This window comes from Engraulis encrasicolus, chromosome 20 (genome assembly GCF_034702125.1).
Source record: "Engraulis encrasicolus isolate BLACKSEA-1 chromosome 20, IST_EnEncr_1.0, whole genome shotgun sequence".
Taxonomy (NCBI): Eukaryota; Metazoa; Chordata; class Actinopteri; order Clupeiformes; family Engraulidae; genus Engraulis; species Engraulis encrasicolus.
In genome coordinates, this window is record NC_085876.1 from 20,000,846 (window position 1) to 20,018,345 (window position 17,500).

Below are 17,500 nucleotides of genomic sequence, written 5' to 3' on the forward strand. Positions count from 1 at the left end.
TTCCCTAAAAATATAGAAGTGCAAGTCTTCAGAAACGGGGTTTTTGCATCTGAACTCTTCATATACATCCCAGTACACTATAGAATAAGATGACTCAAGCCTTGAGTTTTGTTTTGGACATGCGAAAGTTTTATCATTTACCTGACACGTTTTCAAGGTGTCACTTCTGTCTTCCTCAGAGGGTCACATGGATGTTGATGAATGATGATGAATTGCGTAGCTGCTTTTTAGGAGGTGTGACCTCCCTTGTCAATATTGACAGCTTGGTCAGACCTCCTACTGTTAGAGTTGCCCTCAGGACAAAAGAAAAACGCAAGACTTGGTTCAACAGGTAGACATGATGAACATCTATACACCTACGTACCATATTCAAAGATTCAAAGATTCAAAAAGCGTTATTGTCTAATATGTTTCAATATTAGCTAATTGTCTTTTGACTGAAGTCTCTGTGTGTGTGTGTGTGTGTGTGTGTGTGTGTGTGTGTGTGTGTGTGTGTGTGTGTGTGTGTGTGTGTGTGTGTGTGTGCGTGTGTTATTTGTGTGAGTTCTTTGAGGAATGAGTGTTCTGAGTGTGTATAGCTATGGGGATGAATGTTTTTTTGTAGATAGCTATAACATAGATATAACATGAATGGTGGATTTTATGCCTCTTTGACATTTTATTTCTGCTATTGTCTTCTTTATTTCAGCTCCACTTTCTATTTTATTTTTGTCTACTATATTTCTCTCATCTATTTTACTATCATTTTTCTTTTCTTTTCTACTTCATTTCATTATTTTCATTTTTATTTTTAACATTGTTGTTCATCTAACTGTTAGGCACATTGAGCTGCATGTCTGGTATGATTTGTGCAAGACAAATACAGTTATTATTATTGTAATAATTAACTACATACACTACATACTACATACACTTAACATCAAATGTTTAGTCTGGCTTTGCACCACAGGAAAAGCCTTTAGAGACAGTTTAACTGAACGTGTCACTGTGCCCTTCCCACATCTCTGGGGATCTCTCTTTGGGCAGTCATGGGTAAGCGGTTAGGGCATTAGACTGGTTGCCAAAAGGTTGCTGGTTCGACTCCCAAACCACCAGGTTGGTGGGGGGAGTAATTAACCAGTGCTCTCCCCCATCCTCCTCTATGACCGAGGTACCCTGAGCATGGTAACCTACAAAATCCATTGCCCAGCGACGATGGTAGACCAACGCAGGCGAAAATATTTTCTGCTGCTGGGTTTTGGCCAGTTTACTCATGGCTAGTCTGAGAGAGGGGAGTTGTGAGGTGGTTTTGCATCCACATGGGCGGTGGTGTCCATACAATGCCTCCAAGCCTGTTCCATTCTTGATTGTTTGAAATGCTTGTGAGATTTTGCGCCTCTTCTTGTGAGTGTGCGGCTTCAAGGCCATGGCACTCCAGGCAGAGCACACTTCACTTTGAGAAACAGAGAAAGTATTACTAGCAGGCCTACTGAACCCCTTTTCTCCCTTTAAAGGGCACACGAAATATTTCAAAATTCTATTTTCGTGGTTCGATTCCCGGTCCGGGTCCTTTGCCGGACCTTCCCCGTCTCTCTCTCCCAGCTCACTTCCTGTCTCTTCTCCACTATCCTGTCTCACAAAAGACAATAAAGGCTGAAACCCCCCCCCAAAAATACTTATATATATAATTTTTTTTCCAATTTTCAAGGTGTGAAAAGCTCCAGGCCACTGCTGATAGGTCAAATACCATGATGTCACTATCTGTGAAAGCGTAATCTCTCCTGATTAATATGATATTAAACACTTGGTTTTACTGTACACCCTTGTTGAGAAGCATGGCTGGCACATTTGTAAAAAGTGGCGAAGGGATCAAATATAGTCACTCATCCTATAAAGGGTTAATATTTCTCTCTAATTTGCCGTTGATGATGCCGAAGACAAGAGGCACATTTAAAATACAAGGAAGTAGCTGACAAATGTACGTAGATGTGTTCGAAACAAGAAAATGATATTAATTGTAAAAAAAAGGTTTTCACTAAAATGTATAAAATTATTATTTCGAAAAGTATACTGTAATAGCGATTTATTTCGCCTCACGTCATTGCGTTGGGTTTGGCTTTGTACTACCGGGCAGAGTGAGAGAAAAGAGCTTTGAGCTTTGGTTTTTCATCAACCGAACGAGGCACCGGTGTGGCGTGCATGGAATGAGACGAGGGGGGCGACTGACTGGGCTAGATCGATTATTCATTCAAGTCCAGGGCTCCGTCTCTAGCCACGGGTTTGTGAATGAGCAAGGGATGTGGGAGAGGGAGCTGAGGAAGAGGTGGAGGAGGAGGAGGGAGAGGAGAGGGGGATGAGGGGGAGTGGATAATGTCTCAGTGATTCATCTGCCGTTGTTTTGTTTTTTCCCTCTCCTCTCAACTCTCTCTCTCTCTCTCTCTCTCTCCCCCTCCCTCTCTCTCTCTCTCTCTCTCTCTCTCTCTCTCTCTCTCTCTCTCTCTCTCTCTCTCTCTCTCTCTCTCTCTCTCTCTCTCTCTCGTTTCTTTTCCGCCCTCATTGCGCATGTCACAGCAGCCAGCAACACAGCAAAGGGGAGAATGTTCTGTGCTATTTTTAGGAACTGTTGCGGGAGGGAAAAAAAGAAACCGAGAAAAAAAAAGAAGCAACATCCCTCAGGCGTTCTACCCACAATCTACTCCTCCGCCTCCTCCTCCACCTCTCTCTCTGTCTCCCCCTCCTCTTCTTTCTCCCACTCCTCCTCCTCTTCCTCTTTCTCAAACGCCTCTCCCTCCTGTACATCCACCTCCTCCTTCTCCTCCTCTTCTGCTCCTCCTTTAAATACATATTCTCGTCCTCTTCCTCCTCTTCCTCCTCCTCCTCCTCTTCCTCTTCCTCAAAATCATTTTCCTTCTTTACATACAACTCCTCCTTCTCTTCCTCTTCTCCTCCTCCTTTAAATACATATCCTTGTCCTCCTCCTCCTCCTCGTTTAATACATATCCTCCTGCTCCACCTCTTCCTCATCCTCTCCCTCCTCATCCACTCACTGTCACAGCTAGCCAGTCGGCCGTAGAAATCATCCACCCTCTCGCATCTCTTGTTCTTCCTCCTCCTCTTCTTCCTCCTCTTCCTCCTCAACCTCTCTCTCGCCTCTGACCACGAGTCATGGGGGAAGCCGAGCCGTGACCGACCGACCCAGCTACTCACCCACCAATTGTCTAGTCAGCCCTCTCACACATATACACATCACTGAGAAACACACCCACACACACACACACACATACACACACACACAGAGCGCTCAGAAACACGCACCTTTACAGTAGAGTGCGCACTCAAACACACAGGCACACACAGACACACACAGACACACACAGGCACACAGACACACACACACACACACACACACACACACACACACACACACACACACACACACACACGCACACACACACACACACACACACACACACACACACACACACACACACACACACACACACACACACACACACACACACACACAACACAGCATGTCACCTCCACTTCAACCCAGCAGCCTATTGTACTTCCCCAGCTACGTTCCTATCTCTCTTGTCAACGGCTCTTTCCATTCACTCGTTCTTTTCTTTCCACTCTGTTGTTCTTTCCATTTCTGGTGTATTTTCTTTCCTTCTGTGCATTTTTTATTTCATTCCTTCCTTTTGCCTTCTCTGTTATTTCTTTCTTTCTTTCTTTCTTACTCTCTTTTTCTTTAGTTTGTTCTTTCTTTTCTTTTCTTTTTTTCTTTTTTTCTTTCTTTCTGTCTTTCTTTCTTTCTTTCTTTCTTTCTTTCTTTCTTTCTTTCTTTCTTTCTTTCTTTCTTTCCTATGCTTTCTCACTCTTTCCTTTCTCTAAATCTCTGTTCTTGGTCTTGATTGTGATTGTGCTCTACTGTATCTCCATCCATGTGCTAAAGAGACACACTTACAGTAACAAGCAGGGCTAGTCTGGGGAAGAAACAGGGCCCGGGCGCTTTTGCCTTAAAGGGGCCTCACATAATTTGTGATGCAGAACTGACTCTCTGGTGGGCCCTGCAGCCTCGTGGGCCCCTATTTTCAGACATTTCTGAAAATAGGGCCCCACGAGGGCGAGATGCTCACCGGGAAATGCCCGCTATGCTATGGCCAGTCCAACCTTGGTAACAAGATGCATAATTCATTTCCGGCAGCATCAGAAAGGGAAGGGAAAGGGAGTGAGCACAGCAAAGTAAAGCACAGGCCTCACTTTGCTTTGCTCTGCTGCCCTGTGGAGGGACTAGGAGGCTGACAGAAATAAAACGGCGGAGATATGAGAAAGGAGAGCGGATAGGAGAGAAGTGAGGGAGAATGGGGCACGAGATGAAGGAGAGGTATGCTCATTCCTTTTGCAGCCGTGTGGATAAAGAGAGGCCGAAAGGGATATAAAGACAACAGAGTCGATAGATAGATACAGTATATCACGAAAGTGAATACACCCCTCACAGTTTTGCAGATTTTTGAGTATATCTTTTCATAGGAAAGCATTACAGAAATGTAACTTTGACACAATGATTAGTGACCTTTTAACAACATATTTAACCGCTTAAATTTCTTGTTCACTCAGAAAAAAACAAAATACAGCCATTAATGTTTGAACATGTACTCACAAAAGTGAGTACACCCCAGATTAAAATCCGGTAGAGAAGGGGCTATGTTGGCTCGAATCCTCTCGAAATGAAACGAAATGAAAAGGGTTGACAAGGGAGGTCATCAGTGTGCGTTTCAACCTTTCTTTGCATTGAACTTTTACATTTTGAGTCTACATCTGGCTTAAATAGATTGGTGTGAGATTTGAATGCAATCCTATGGAGAATATCATGATCTGCTGCAGTAGTCACAGAGACTTTCAATTTTACTTTCAAACTTCATTTATTGCTAGAAAAAGAGGGAGAGAGAGAGAGAGAGAGAGAGAGAGAGAGAGAGAGAGAGAGAGAGAGAGAGAGAGACGGTGGTATCAGAGGAGAGTCAGTGAGCATATTTTGACATTGCTGCTTTCAATGGGGAATATTTAGCCCAGAGAGAAAGGAGAGGGCAAGCAGAAAATCACATTATATTTAACCAAAGTGACTTACGATCGAGGACATAATCATAGCCTACAACATTTGCAGATACAAAGTGCACAGGGAATATACAGAACAATAATTGCAGGTGCCAAGAAGGGATCATTTTTTTAAGTACATTAGCACAGGGTTAAGTATAGTACACACACACACACACACACACACACACACACACACACACACACACACACACACACTGCGCTCAACGAAATCGCATTTTGGCCTCACTCGTGCAAGGGAGCAGCCCCCAATGGGGCCCCAATAGATCAGTGCGGCGGGATGGTACCATGCTGAGGGTACCTCAGTCATGGAGGAGGATGGGGGAGAGCACTGGTTAATTTCTCCCCCCCCCAACAACCTGGTGGGTTGGGAGTCGAACGGGCAACCTTAGGGCTACAAGTCTGAAGCCTTAACCGCTTACCCGTGACTGGCCATACTCCCTGTTATCAATCCAACCCTGGGCACTGTTCTGGCTGCCAATGGCAATACTACTGTGTACCTAGCTTGTCACACCAGCAGTACCCTTTACAGGGCAATTGTGTAATTTCGAGCGCACAATGTGGTATCATAAAGGATCCCTCTTGGTGCAATTGTAGATACAAGATACTGTTTCTTGAGGTATGATATTTTACCCCACAGAAATCCACTTTGTTCGTCTGGAAAAAACATTACATAGTAAGGTGGAGGTACACAATTGTCCTGCAAAACGGTACGGCAGGTGCATGTGACACTCGTGCTGTAGGTTAGCCTACAGTGTCCATCTATCATTACACTCTTACCGTTGGTACATAGTGTCTATTATTGCATTTCCTTTTTCTTTTTTCCCCCTTCATATGATTTTTGCTGGCTTGATCCTGAAGACTGTGCCAGTGCCTGCTCTTGTAGTTTGACATCAGTAGAGTAGGGTAGAGTGTACTTTATTGTTCCCAAGGGGAAATTTGTCTTGGTCATTTTACCCACTGCATTGGATACAATACTCAGATACCCAGCATACATTCATACCAGTGGTGTAGTCTACGTAGAACGCAGGTATACGGAGTATACCCACTTCTAAATTTCTGGGATTTCAGTATACCCACTTAAAATTGATTGATCCATTATTTAGAATAGTGCAAATGTATACAGTATACCCACCTCAGAAAATGCTCAATTAAACAGTATACCCACTTCAAAAAAGTAGAACAAAATAAAAACATGGAATGGGAGATAAATGTAGAACTGTGCACTGCTTGAGTATGGCGTGTCTATCTGTCATTAAGCAATCTTGTGGCAGTTGTTGGCAATTGTTGTCTCATTGTCTTTTATAGGGACAAAATATAGACCAATCATTTTAATCTGGTAAATTATAAGGTATTATTGTTTCGAATCTCAGTGCTTTTGGCCTGTGTCTCTTGTCAGGGGCAGTTCTAAGGGGTGGCAGGGGGTGGCATTTGCCCCCCCCCCCAGAAATATGATTTGCCACCCAATGGTATGCATGGTATTCCGTTGCCATGTACATTTCGACAACAATGACACAAGCACACCCTCACTAAAGAATCAAAGTTGGTATTTTCCACCAGCCAAACTGGCTACTATTAATTTCGAGCCCTGATTGTGACTAATAGCCTTAATGCTTGACATCATTTCAGACATAGAACTTTAGGTTGCAGGGTTTCACTTTTAAGGATTCATTGTATCACATCAGTGTGTGTGTCGATTATATAGCGTTCATCATTTTCTCTTAGTGTAGGAGCATGCCCCCCTGAAATACATTTCGCCACCCCTTTGCCCCCCCAAGAATAAATGTCTGGAACCGCCCCTGTCTCTTGTGCAGATACAGTGATTGTTAGTTTACGCATTGCTGACAGCCTCGTGGGGACATCTTGTCCCTGCAGGTAATACTGTACTTAGGCCTTACTTGGCATTTCGTGTGATTCAGGTTTTTTACCTCCGTACCTTGGAGGCTTCAGTAGCCTCTGACGTATCTGTAGCGTGTCACACACTGTCGCCACCAGGGAGGGGGTGTGGTGTGACCGTCGGATATTTCCCTTGCCTGCCTACATCTGCAGTGATGAGCAGGGCTGGACTGGGACCAAAAAATCTGGCCGGGCATGTTCAACCAAGACTGGTCCGCCAGGCATGGGGCACCTAAGTCACGCCCTCTACTTCCTGGTTCATGGGGCAGAGGGAGTCAAAAAATGATTACTGGACTTGAAAATGAGTGATTTTTGGATTTGTGGTGCATAGGTGGAGGTCCAAGGTTTGGATTGGTGTCAAAAAAACACTCATTTTCAAGCCCAGTAATTATTTTTTGATTTCCCCTGCCCCATGAACCAGGAAGTAGAGGGCATGACTTAGATGCCCCATTGAGAGAGACAATGAAGCTTGTGACAACATTTTCAGTCATCTATCTATTACAAGCTATTTTGACCACAAGAGGCAAAATGAATATTTAAATCTGAGACGGAGAGGTCAGCTGTAGAGGCATGAGGACTAATACCACTACATTGGGGGGAGGACCAGGGCCAAAGTCATCAGCAGTCCACTGTGCAAATGCCCTGTATGCCTTATGGCCAATCCAGCTATGGTGATGAGGATGCATTGTAAGGGAGTTCTTGTGTATTTTCTCTCCACCTTTAATTCCTGGTCAGGATTCTTGTAATCGCTTGCCCGTCGTGGCCCGGAACGATCCCTGGCACGCGGCCAACGCCAAGCAGGCACTCTGGCCCCTGTTCAAAGCCCGGCCAGGGTGATGGATTTAATCCAAGTGTCATCTTCTCTCTTCCTCCCTCGTCCCCCTCTCTCTCTCTCTCCCTCCCTCCTTCTCTCTTCCTCCCCTCATCGCCCTCTCTCTCCCTCCCTCCTTCTCTCTTCCTCCCCTCATCGCCCTCTCTCTCCCTCCCTCCTCTCTTCCTCCCTACCATCCCTCTCCCCCTCCTCCTCCTCTTCATTCTCTACTCCCTCTCTCCTTCCCTCCTTCTCTCTTCGTCTCTCCCTCCCTCCTCTTCTCTCATCACCTCATCCCTCTATTCCTCCCCCTTATCTCTTCCTCCATCACTCCCTAACTCTTCCTCCTCACATCACCCCCCCTCTCTCTGATGTAACCCCATCCGTCCGTCTGTCTGTCTGTCTGTCTGTCTGTCTGTCTGTCTGTCTGTCTGTCTGTCTGTCTCTCTCTCTCTCTCTCTCTCTCTCTCTCTCTCTCTATCTCTCGCGCTCTCTCTCTCTCTCTCTCTCTCTCTCTCTCTCTCTCTCTCTCTCTCTCTCTCTCTCTCAGTCATTGCATTTCTCTCTCTCTTGCCTTCTGTCTCATTCTCTAGTATCACACTCTGATGTAACCCCATCAGTCTGTCTGTCTGTCTGCCTGTCTGTCTGTCTTTCCGTCTGTCTGTCTGTCTGTCTGTCTGTCTGTCTGTCTGTCTGTCTGTCTCTCTGTCTATCTGTCTCTCTCTCTCTCTCTCTCTCTCTCTCTCTCTCTCTCTCTCTCTCTCTCTCTCTCTATCTCTCTCTCACATAACCCCGTCCTTCGGTTGAATGATGGCGTGAAGAGTGAAGCGTGTCTGACAGCAGCGTATCTGGTACAAGGCTGTGTTTGCCTCATGTATGTTATACAGTGCATGGTTCAGTGCTACCCAACGCCATGAGCATCATCATCACATGCGAAACTTGCTTTTCGGTTATGTTGTGAAATACTTTCTTGTGAGGTAACATTGTTTTTTCTGTAAGCATTTAAATGCAAAACCATCAGATACTATGCCTTAATTTGAAATGAGTTTTCAAAGAACACATTTATTTTACAGTAACAAATGTCCTTATCAGGTCACCTCCCGCTCATTTTGATGGCTTGTTTTTTTTGCTTGCACTTGATAATATTTTAATTGGAGGTTGATATGAAATGATCTGTGTTGATTTGGTATTAGTTTTTTTTAATATTAATATATGCAGATTTCAGAACAAGGCCTGAGAGGTTTTGTGTCTGTTGCTTTTACCATTTGCTTTTCAATTTCCACGCTTATTCTGTTCGTTATGTGACTCAGATACCACAGCTTACAGTGTTATTTGATAGACATTTGCCAGCATGACTAAATGTTTGGTTTGAATTTGATTCCCCCTAGTGGTTATTGGTGAGCAAAGCAGCCCCATACAGTATGCCTTGGGACAAATCGCTTGTCTGAAGGCGACATCCGAAAAATTGCTAATGGTGTCTGAAAGAAAAAAGGAAGAAAAAAAAGCCTCACCTCTCCTGACTAACAAGCCAGACAATGATCTGTAATTAACACCTTCAGTTAAGTAATAGCAGTTGTAGAACATTCTAAATTCTTTTCCCTCAGCACGATGATGGTAATGTAACTCCTATAGGAAAGAGAGAATCTTCCTGCAAAGAGTTACTCACATTACTCAAATTACAGGTTCTAAATGAATGTGTTCAACAACGGATGACTAAGCCCTGGAAATACTGCTGGATAGACATACGTACAAAATAAATCCATGTTTGAACCACCAGCGATGAGAAAAAATGACAGTTTTATGCCCTCATCTTAGAAAGGTGGTGGAGCACTGTGGAGTGAGATTGCAACAAAACATGTCATCCCAAAGACAGATTTGTGTGCAAATTACCCAGCAGCTTCGTCGCACTGTAATTTAAGACAGTGTTGAAAAACACACACACACCTCTCTCACACTCTCTCACGCTCTCTCATACACTCTCTCTCTCTCTCTCTCTCTCTCTCTCTCTCTCTCTCTCTCTCTCTCTCTCTCTCTCTCTCTCTCTCCATCTCTCTCTCTCTTGTCGCCATTTTCTTTCTCACCGTGAGACAAAATCTATGTTTATCTCGATGCTACATCAAAACCAATTGTGTTTTTATGTAGCAAAACTGGTTTGTAACATGCGGGCTGACGTACGACAAGCTAAAAAAAAACCCTCTCTTGTTCTAAAGACACAAGGAAATGAGCTTGAGATAGTGATATTGTGGAAAAAAGTCGGCAGTCCAGGTCCACTAAACATTCGCCTCAATGACTCTAGGAGACGAAGAGAGCAATGAGCCGCAGAGCTGGAATTAAGAAGCGAGGTGACGCGAAGATATTTGTTGTGAAGCTTTGGTTTGTGGTGTGAACATTTCCAATGCAATCTGCAGAAGAACTCCATCTGCTGTTGATATATTGCAGTGCTGACTCTGGGCATGGTGCTTTATGTTTCTGATGTTTTTGATTGTGTGTGTGTTGCTGGCCACTGCAACCAGAGGCCTATACTAAGACGCTGGCTCAGGCGTAAACTAGGTTAAGTTAAGAGGTAAATCATCTTATAGACGAGCCTGGAGTCCTCATGTTCTTAAGAAACTGAGGACTCCAGGTTAGTCTATTAGATAATTTACCTCTTAACTTAGCCTGGTTTACTCCTGAACCAGCGTCTTACTGTAGTATAGGCCCCTGTGCCAGGTATTTTATGTAACCTAAAAGGAGAAAGAGCACCATCTGCTGTTCATCTGGTGGTACTTACTGCATCTCCTCATATCCTCTCTTGTTTGTTTGTTTATTGACTTGTTTGTGTGTTTGTTTGTTTGTGTGTGTTGCAGCTGTCCACTGCAACCTGAGCCAGAACGGCATTGACCATCAGGCGTGCTCGGAGGACGTCTCGTCTCAGCTGGAGGAGGAGCCAGTGGAGCAGGAGAGCCTGGGATTGGACGAGGACCCAGCCTCAAGCCCCGCCTTCCCCCCCGAGCGCAGCCCCGGGTTCCAGCGGAGATCCCCTCCCCAGCGCTCCGTCTCAGAGTCCGAGCTCTCAAAGGTCAGTGGCCGGCCCGGCACACACATGATGCAAGGATTGCGTGTGTGTGTGTGTGTGTGTGTGTGTGTGTGTGTGTGTGTGTGTGTGTGTGTGTGTGTGTGTGTGTGTGTGTGTGTAAATGTGTGTAAATGTGTGTAAATGTGTGTAAGTGTGTGTGTAAATGTGTGTGTGTGTGTGTGTGTGTGTGTGTGTGTGTGTGTGTGTGTGTGTGTGTGTGTGTGTGTGTGTGTGTGTGTGTGTGTGTGTGTGTGTGTGTGTGTGTGTGTGTGTGTGTGTCATGCTGCTGTTCTTCATCATCTGGTGCATCAAGGGAGATTCCTTCTCACATTCTACATAGATAATACATTCCCTTTGCACCACTGTCTCTATCCATTTGTTTTGCTTTCTTTCTCTCTCTCTCACCCTCTGTATTTATCTTGTATGCAGAAACTTAGACAGACTGAGAAAAACACACACACACATAGTAAACACGCACACGCACGCACGCACACACGCACGTGCACACACACACACACACACACACACACACACACACACACACACACACACACACACACACACTGACACACACACACACACACACACACACACACACACACACACACACACACACACACACACACACACACACACACACACACACACACACACACACACACACACACACACACACACACACACACACACACACACAAAGTGGGGGTACAAATTACACCCATGCATGTACTTACACCCATGCATGTACTTATTAGGACTGTGCAGAAGTGAAGGTGTTAAGTGTCACTCATCAGAATATATTATGCAAATGGGACTTAAAAGTAGAAAGTAAAGCAAGAGCCACAAACAAGGAGGTGACCTTTTACTTGTACTGTACACCCAGGGCCAGATTAAGGTGGACTGGGGCCCCTAGGCTTCAGGTTGATGGAGGCCCCCTCAGAATGCGAATTTCGGGGCAAACCTAAATAGCCAGCGTCATGACTCCGAGCAAGAGTACCATATGTGCAGGCCTATCTCAATACTACGTCTTGTCACAATTCTGCCCTCCACTCTCCCCACCCTCCTTTGGCCAACTGGGGTTCCCCTGGCAAGTGGGGGCCCCCAGGCTGCAGCCATATCTAGCCTGTGAGGGCCCCGTGGCAGGTGTGGGCCCCCAGGCTGCAGCCATATCTAGCCTGTGAGGGCCCCGTGGCAGGTGTGGGCCCCCAGGCTGCAGCCATATCTAGCCTGTGAGGGCCCCGTGGCAGGTGGGGGACCCTAGGCTGCAGCCATATCTAGCCTGTGAGGGCCCCGTGGCAGGTGGGGGACCCTAGGCTGCAGCCATATCAAGCCTGTGAGGGCCCCGTGGCAGGTGGGGGACCCTAGGCTGCAGCCATATCTAGCCTGTGAGGGCCCCGTGGCAGGTGGGGGACCCTAGGCTGCAGCCATATCAAGCCTGTGAGGGCCCCGTGGCAGGTGGGGGACCCTAGGCTGCAGCCATATCTAGCCTGTGAGGGCCCCGTGGCAGGTGGGGGACCCTAGGCTGCAGCCATATCTAGCCTGTGAGGGCCCCGTGGCAGGTGGGGGCCCCTAGGCTGCAGCCATTTCTAGCCTGTGGGATAATCCAGCCCTGTGTACACCCTTTGTCCCACACATACACGTAGGAACAATAGCAATTAGTCTGACAGATCACACCTCACACAACTCTTCCGCATTCACACTCCAGACACAATAGGGGAGACTTGACATGCACTCTTCTCGTCAATCAGCAACACACATCTTGCTGCCAGAAACGCACACGCACACACAGGGCCATCACCAGACATTTTCAAATACCGGGGTCAAATACTTCGTGCTTTACTGCATACTGTACATTTAGAATGCTTCAAGCACTTCAGTCAAACTCTTAAGTTTGTTTTCATTAATCAATGTCTTGAGGATAAAGGGGGGGGGGTATACAGACTGAATTTATCATTTCTGTCAGAACCATTTCAGTCAAGAAACACAAATTATGAATTACATTTGGCGGTATAGCTCTGTAGTGTCTACATTCTTTATTTATTTTATCTCTGTTACATGTTGAATGTTAAATGTTGAATGTTAAATGTTCATTTATACTGTATTTATTATTTATTATTGTCCATTGTTACCAGTCCATCACTGTTACCTGTCCTGTCTTGCACTTTGTCATTCTGAAAAATGTCAGTTTTGTATATGTCTTGTCCTGGCATGGTATAGAGAGAGAACGTAATTTCATTTTTCCTTGTTTGTCTTGTGCATATGATGAAAGTGACAATAAATGCTGACTTGGCTTGATTTGTTCAGAGGAAACCCCCTATTTACATGAGCAGCAAAAACAGAGCAGCATACAGCTGAGAGGAAGTGGATAGAATTTAAAAGGCGTGCCAAAGCTGTGTGGCCAATTGCTAGGGAAGAAAGATTGTCAGCTGAGGGAATGCACCTAGATCAATTAGGAATGAATTAGATGAAGGGGAGGGCGGCAAGCTTCTTGACTACCATGGCCTGGCCAGAACTGAAGTTAGTACTTTAATATATCGATTTTCATCATAGATACATTTTACATTACTGAAAACATACCGAGGACATGACCTCTGTGTTCTCAATGGTAGTTACGGACATGCGCGCACACACACACACACACACACACACACACACACACACACACACACACACACACACACACACACACACACACACACACACACACACACACACACACACACACACACACACATACACACACACACACACACACACACACTGGCGTTGCTGCTACGCTTCTTGCACAGCTACAGTAAGAATGCTGAAGAACCAGTAGTGGCATGTGCATTTTGGCACTTTTCCCGCCTTTTGAAGCTAGAAATGGAAAATTATATACGTAACCGTTTCACGTTGGAAGTTTCCCGGACCATGCACAAGCTGACGTAGATAGTTCCAACAACAGTTAGTTAGTAGATAGTTCCAACAAACTCATGTGACACATAGTTGGGTCTTAATGTTGTGCAATATTTTTGCATATTAGAGCTTCTTTGCCTTTTTTGACAGGACAGTGGAGGAGAGACAGGAAATGAGTGGGTAGAGAGAGACGGGGACAGATCGGCAAATGACCAGTCCGGAATCGAATCCGAGTTGCCAATGTAGTAACCCAGTGCCCTATCGTTGGGCCGGGCCAGTTTTCGTTATAATAATCACAACAACAATAATAATAACAATAATAACTAGGCTTACGCAGTCGTCTCTGTCTGCTAAAGGTATATCCCCGAAACGCTATGCTTCCAGCCCCCCATCAGCCCCCAGAAACCCCATAAACCCCAGAAATATTGTAGAGTCATGCTTCTCAATGGGGGTGCTACAGCCCCCCAGGGGCCATTGGGGAGGATTGAGGGGGGCGTTGAGGATACAGCTGAGTGGGGGCAGGGCTTAGTTCCCATTGGGGGGCATTAGTCTATTTTATGTTTCAGTACTAAGGGAGGCGTTGGCGGATTATGATGAGGTCAAGGGGGCGTTAGGAGGCTTACAATGAGGTCAAGGGGGCGTTTGTTTAAAAAGGTTGAGAACCACTGTTGTAGAGCCAAGCTTTCTGTAGGATTCAACACTTTCTTTCAAGCTATACAGTATATATATTCAAATTCTTTCAATTATTTAATATATTTAATATCTATACTTAATTTATATTTAATGTACGTATATACGTACATAGATCAGTACCGTGCATAGACTTAAAACCAAACAACTTTGTTTCGGGGATATGATGTAATAAGTCATAATCCTTCTCTAATAATTGCAGCAATGGGAAGAGTCACGCCTACCAAGTGGGGTCTCTGAAAATGTTGTGCCCATGAGTTTTGAAGCCGATATTACGTCCAAAAGTAACGCCCTACCTGAAAGTGATTCTAATTCCCTGTTTACATGTACTGTTGAAAAGGACAAGGTGAGCGATAATGCTCTATGTAAGTCAGTCACAAAACTGAGTCATTTTGAGGCAAAAAAACAATGATTCAATTAGCCTAGTAAACCAGCGTCACCCGCTGGACGCCAACATATTTCGGCTGCCAGTGGTCTAGCCTCTGATTGGTCGAACATTTTGAACACTGTGTCCTGAGTCTGGCAAACCAATCACAACGCAGAGATTTGTTTTGAATTTGTTTTGAATCGAAGCGGGCAGAGTTTTGAGAGAGTGACAACGAAGCTCGCAACGTTGGGGAAGCACATCAACGAGAAAGATCGCTCTGATCGGTTTGAAAAACAATAGGTTGTTCTCATCAACAATATTCGGATGTATCGTTCATCGGGGCCAGACTAAATTACACATCCAGTCTTACATTTAGGCTGGTTTATCAGGCTACGATTCAATCATAAGTTATATGCTGAGTTTGCTGCTTTTGCTTGTCTCCCTCAAAGTGACTCCATGTCATTCATTTCATACCTTCTCCTATTCCACCACTGCAATAGAAGGAAACAGGAAACAACCGGATCACACCGCACTCTTGATTAAAAGGTGCCAAACATGAACAAAAACTGTGAAAATAGAAAGAAGGTCAGCAGACTGAAATCTTGGCAGATTAAAAAGAACACAATGAGGATTTTAGTGTGCAGACATTTTTTCTTTCTATTTTCAATAGAAGGAAATGGGAAACAGGATTCACTCTCAGATAGTGACTCATTCGTTGGGTGCGACCCTCGCTTCAGAGTGCTTCAACAGTTCAACGTGCAAGAACAGGATTGCATTTGTGTCAACACAGGGAGCACACAGGCCACTGCCCAAGGCCCCTGTTGCTGTCACAAAAAAACCCAAAAAATCAGCACATCATACAAGGTCCCTCACTGTGAATTAAAAAAAATAGGGCCTTCTATGCCTTTATTATGTAGGACAGTCCCAGATGGTGACAGGAAGCGAGTGGGAGAGAGAGATGGTAAGGATCAGCAAATGACCCGGGCCGGAATCAAACCCGGGTCGCCGGCAGCAGGTAGCAGCCCAGTGCCCAGCCGTTACAGCCACTGTAGGGTCCTCACTGTGATTTAATTGGTGAATATATTTGAGTGTTTTCCCCTGTTGCTGGTCCCCGGGCAGGGACGAAAAACCCACTTTTCGGGAGGTGGTAGTGGTAGGGGGCAGCCGTGGCCTAGTGTGGCAGCCGTGGCCTAGTGGTTAGAGAGTTGATTTTTCAATCAAAGGGTTGCAGGTTCGAATCCCCCCTGACCTCTCCCTACATCCATTGCTGAAGTGCCCTTGAGCAAGGCACCTAACCTCACATTGCTCTAGGGACTGTAACCAATACCCTGAAAAAGAATAACTGTAAGTCGCTTTGAATAAATGAAAGCGTCAGCTAAGTGCAATGTAATGTAATGTAATGGTGAGGAACAACTCCCTGGCCTATCATGAGGCCATGAACTCAAATGGCACAGCACACACCACTCTCTTCTCTATGTACTACATCCTATATGAAGACCTGCACAGCTGCCAAGTATGACACGAGCAGCCTATGGCAAAAAAATGGCTGTGATTCATTCTAAGACGTTTGTTGTAGAGCTTGAAAGTCCCGCCCCTTCCGCATTTCACGTGACCTAAGCTGACCATCAAACAACATGGTAGCGAGTAAATATCTTCCGATCTCAGTCATTACATGCGCTGGGCTACACATTATGCTGAGGCTAGATAAAGATTATTCATGCAGAAGTATCAATGTTTTGTTCTGAGGCCGTCTGCATGAAAAATGTGAAGAAACACAGCTTTCTAAAAAGTTTAGGGGTTCGTACGAAAAATTAAACAAAAATATCAGAAACAAAATATGTGGAGCTCGTAGCACAACTCGAAGGGGATTGATATATCATTTTAATACCGCCATTGGATTACATGCTACGATTTTCGTCTAAAAATCGCCGTTGTGGTCCCATGAAATCAGGGGAAGTGACGTCACTTTCAAGCTCTATTGCCTCTCTCCAGGACAAGCACAGTCTGCTATTGGATAGAATACTTGGCAACAATGCAGGGGCAGCCGTGGCCTAGTGGTTAGAGAGTTGGTCTTTCAATTGTTGCTTTATGTTGTTATAAGTCCTTTTTTACTTAGGCCCTTCTGTTAGCACTTTGGTCAGCTGCTTTTGTTGTGTTAAAAGTGCATTACAAATAAAACTTTGACTTGACTAATATGAAGTAGAGCTCACCTTGCTGATCTAATGGCTTGTGGATACTTGCTATAGAAGCAGCCAACTCCCAACAGTCTGGTACGACTGAATTGTTGAAGTAGTACGTGGTTATTATATCGCGCCAGAATTGTATTAACCCCTTAGCGCAGCACTATGGCTCTCTGTAATGTCGCAGCAATGTTGTTATGATGTAGTTAATCATTTTCTGCAAGTGAATAGGGTCGCCAGCGACCCCTGCTGCAGTAAGAGGCTACATCCACACATGCAATTGTTGCTGTTAGAGCTAGTGAAATGATTTCACCACTGATGTGTTTCTCTTTCCCTATGGTTTGACATATGAAGAGTTTTGTCGCAAAATGATGTACTGTATCCACCATTTTTTACTTTTGATATTTATTGTTGGAAAGTCCTACCATCTATGTGTGAATTCTTACCATCCAAATATTTTGAGAACATACTTTTTAAACCTATATAGAAGGCATAATGCAATGCAATGC

The 17,500-nt window shown here is 44.9% G+C and overlaps 1 protein-coding gene across 2 annotated transcripts in view; it reads left to right on the forward strand.

Annotated features, from left to right (window-relative positions):
* samd12 (sterile alpha motif domain containing 12) overlaps positions 1–17,500 on the forward strand; it is a 179,740-nt gene that overhangs the window by 29,007 nt on the left and 133,233 nt on the right. Inside the window, exons 1-2 of one of the 2 annotated variants that reach the window (XM_063185579.1) lie at positions 10,058–10,146; positions 10,651–10,862. In XM_063185579.1, coding sequence (XP_063041649.1) covers positions 10,116–10,146; positions 10,651–10,862 — 243 coding nt within the window. In that variant the 5' untranslated portion in view covers positions 10,058–10,115. Of the gene's footprint in view, positions 1–10,057; positions 10,147–10,650; positions 10,863–17,500 lie in introns of those variants that run through there. The other variant, XM_063185580.1, reaches the window with a different exon arrangement.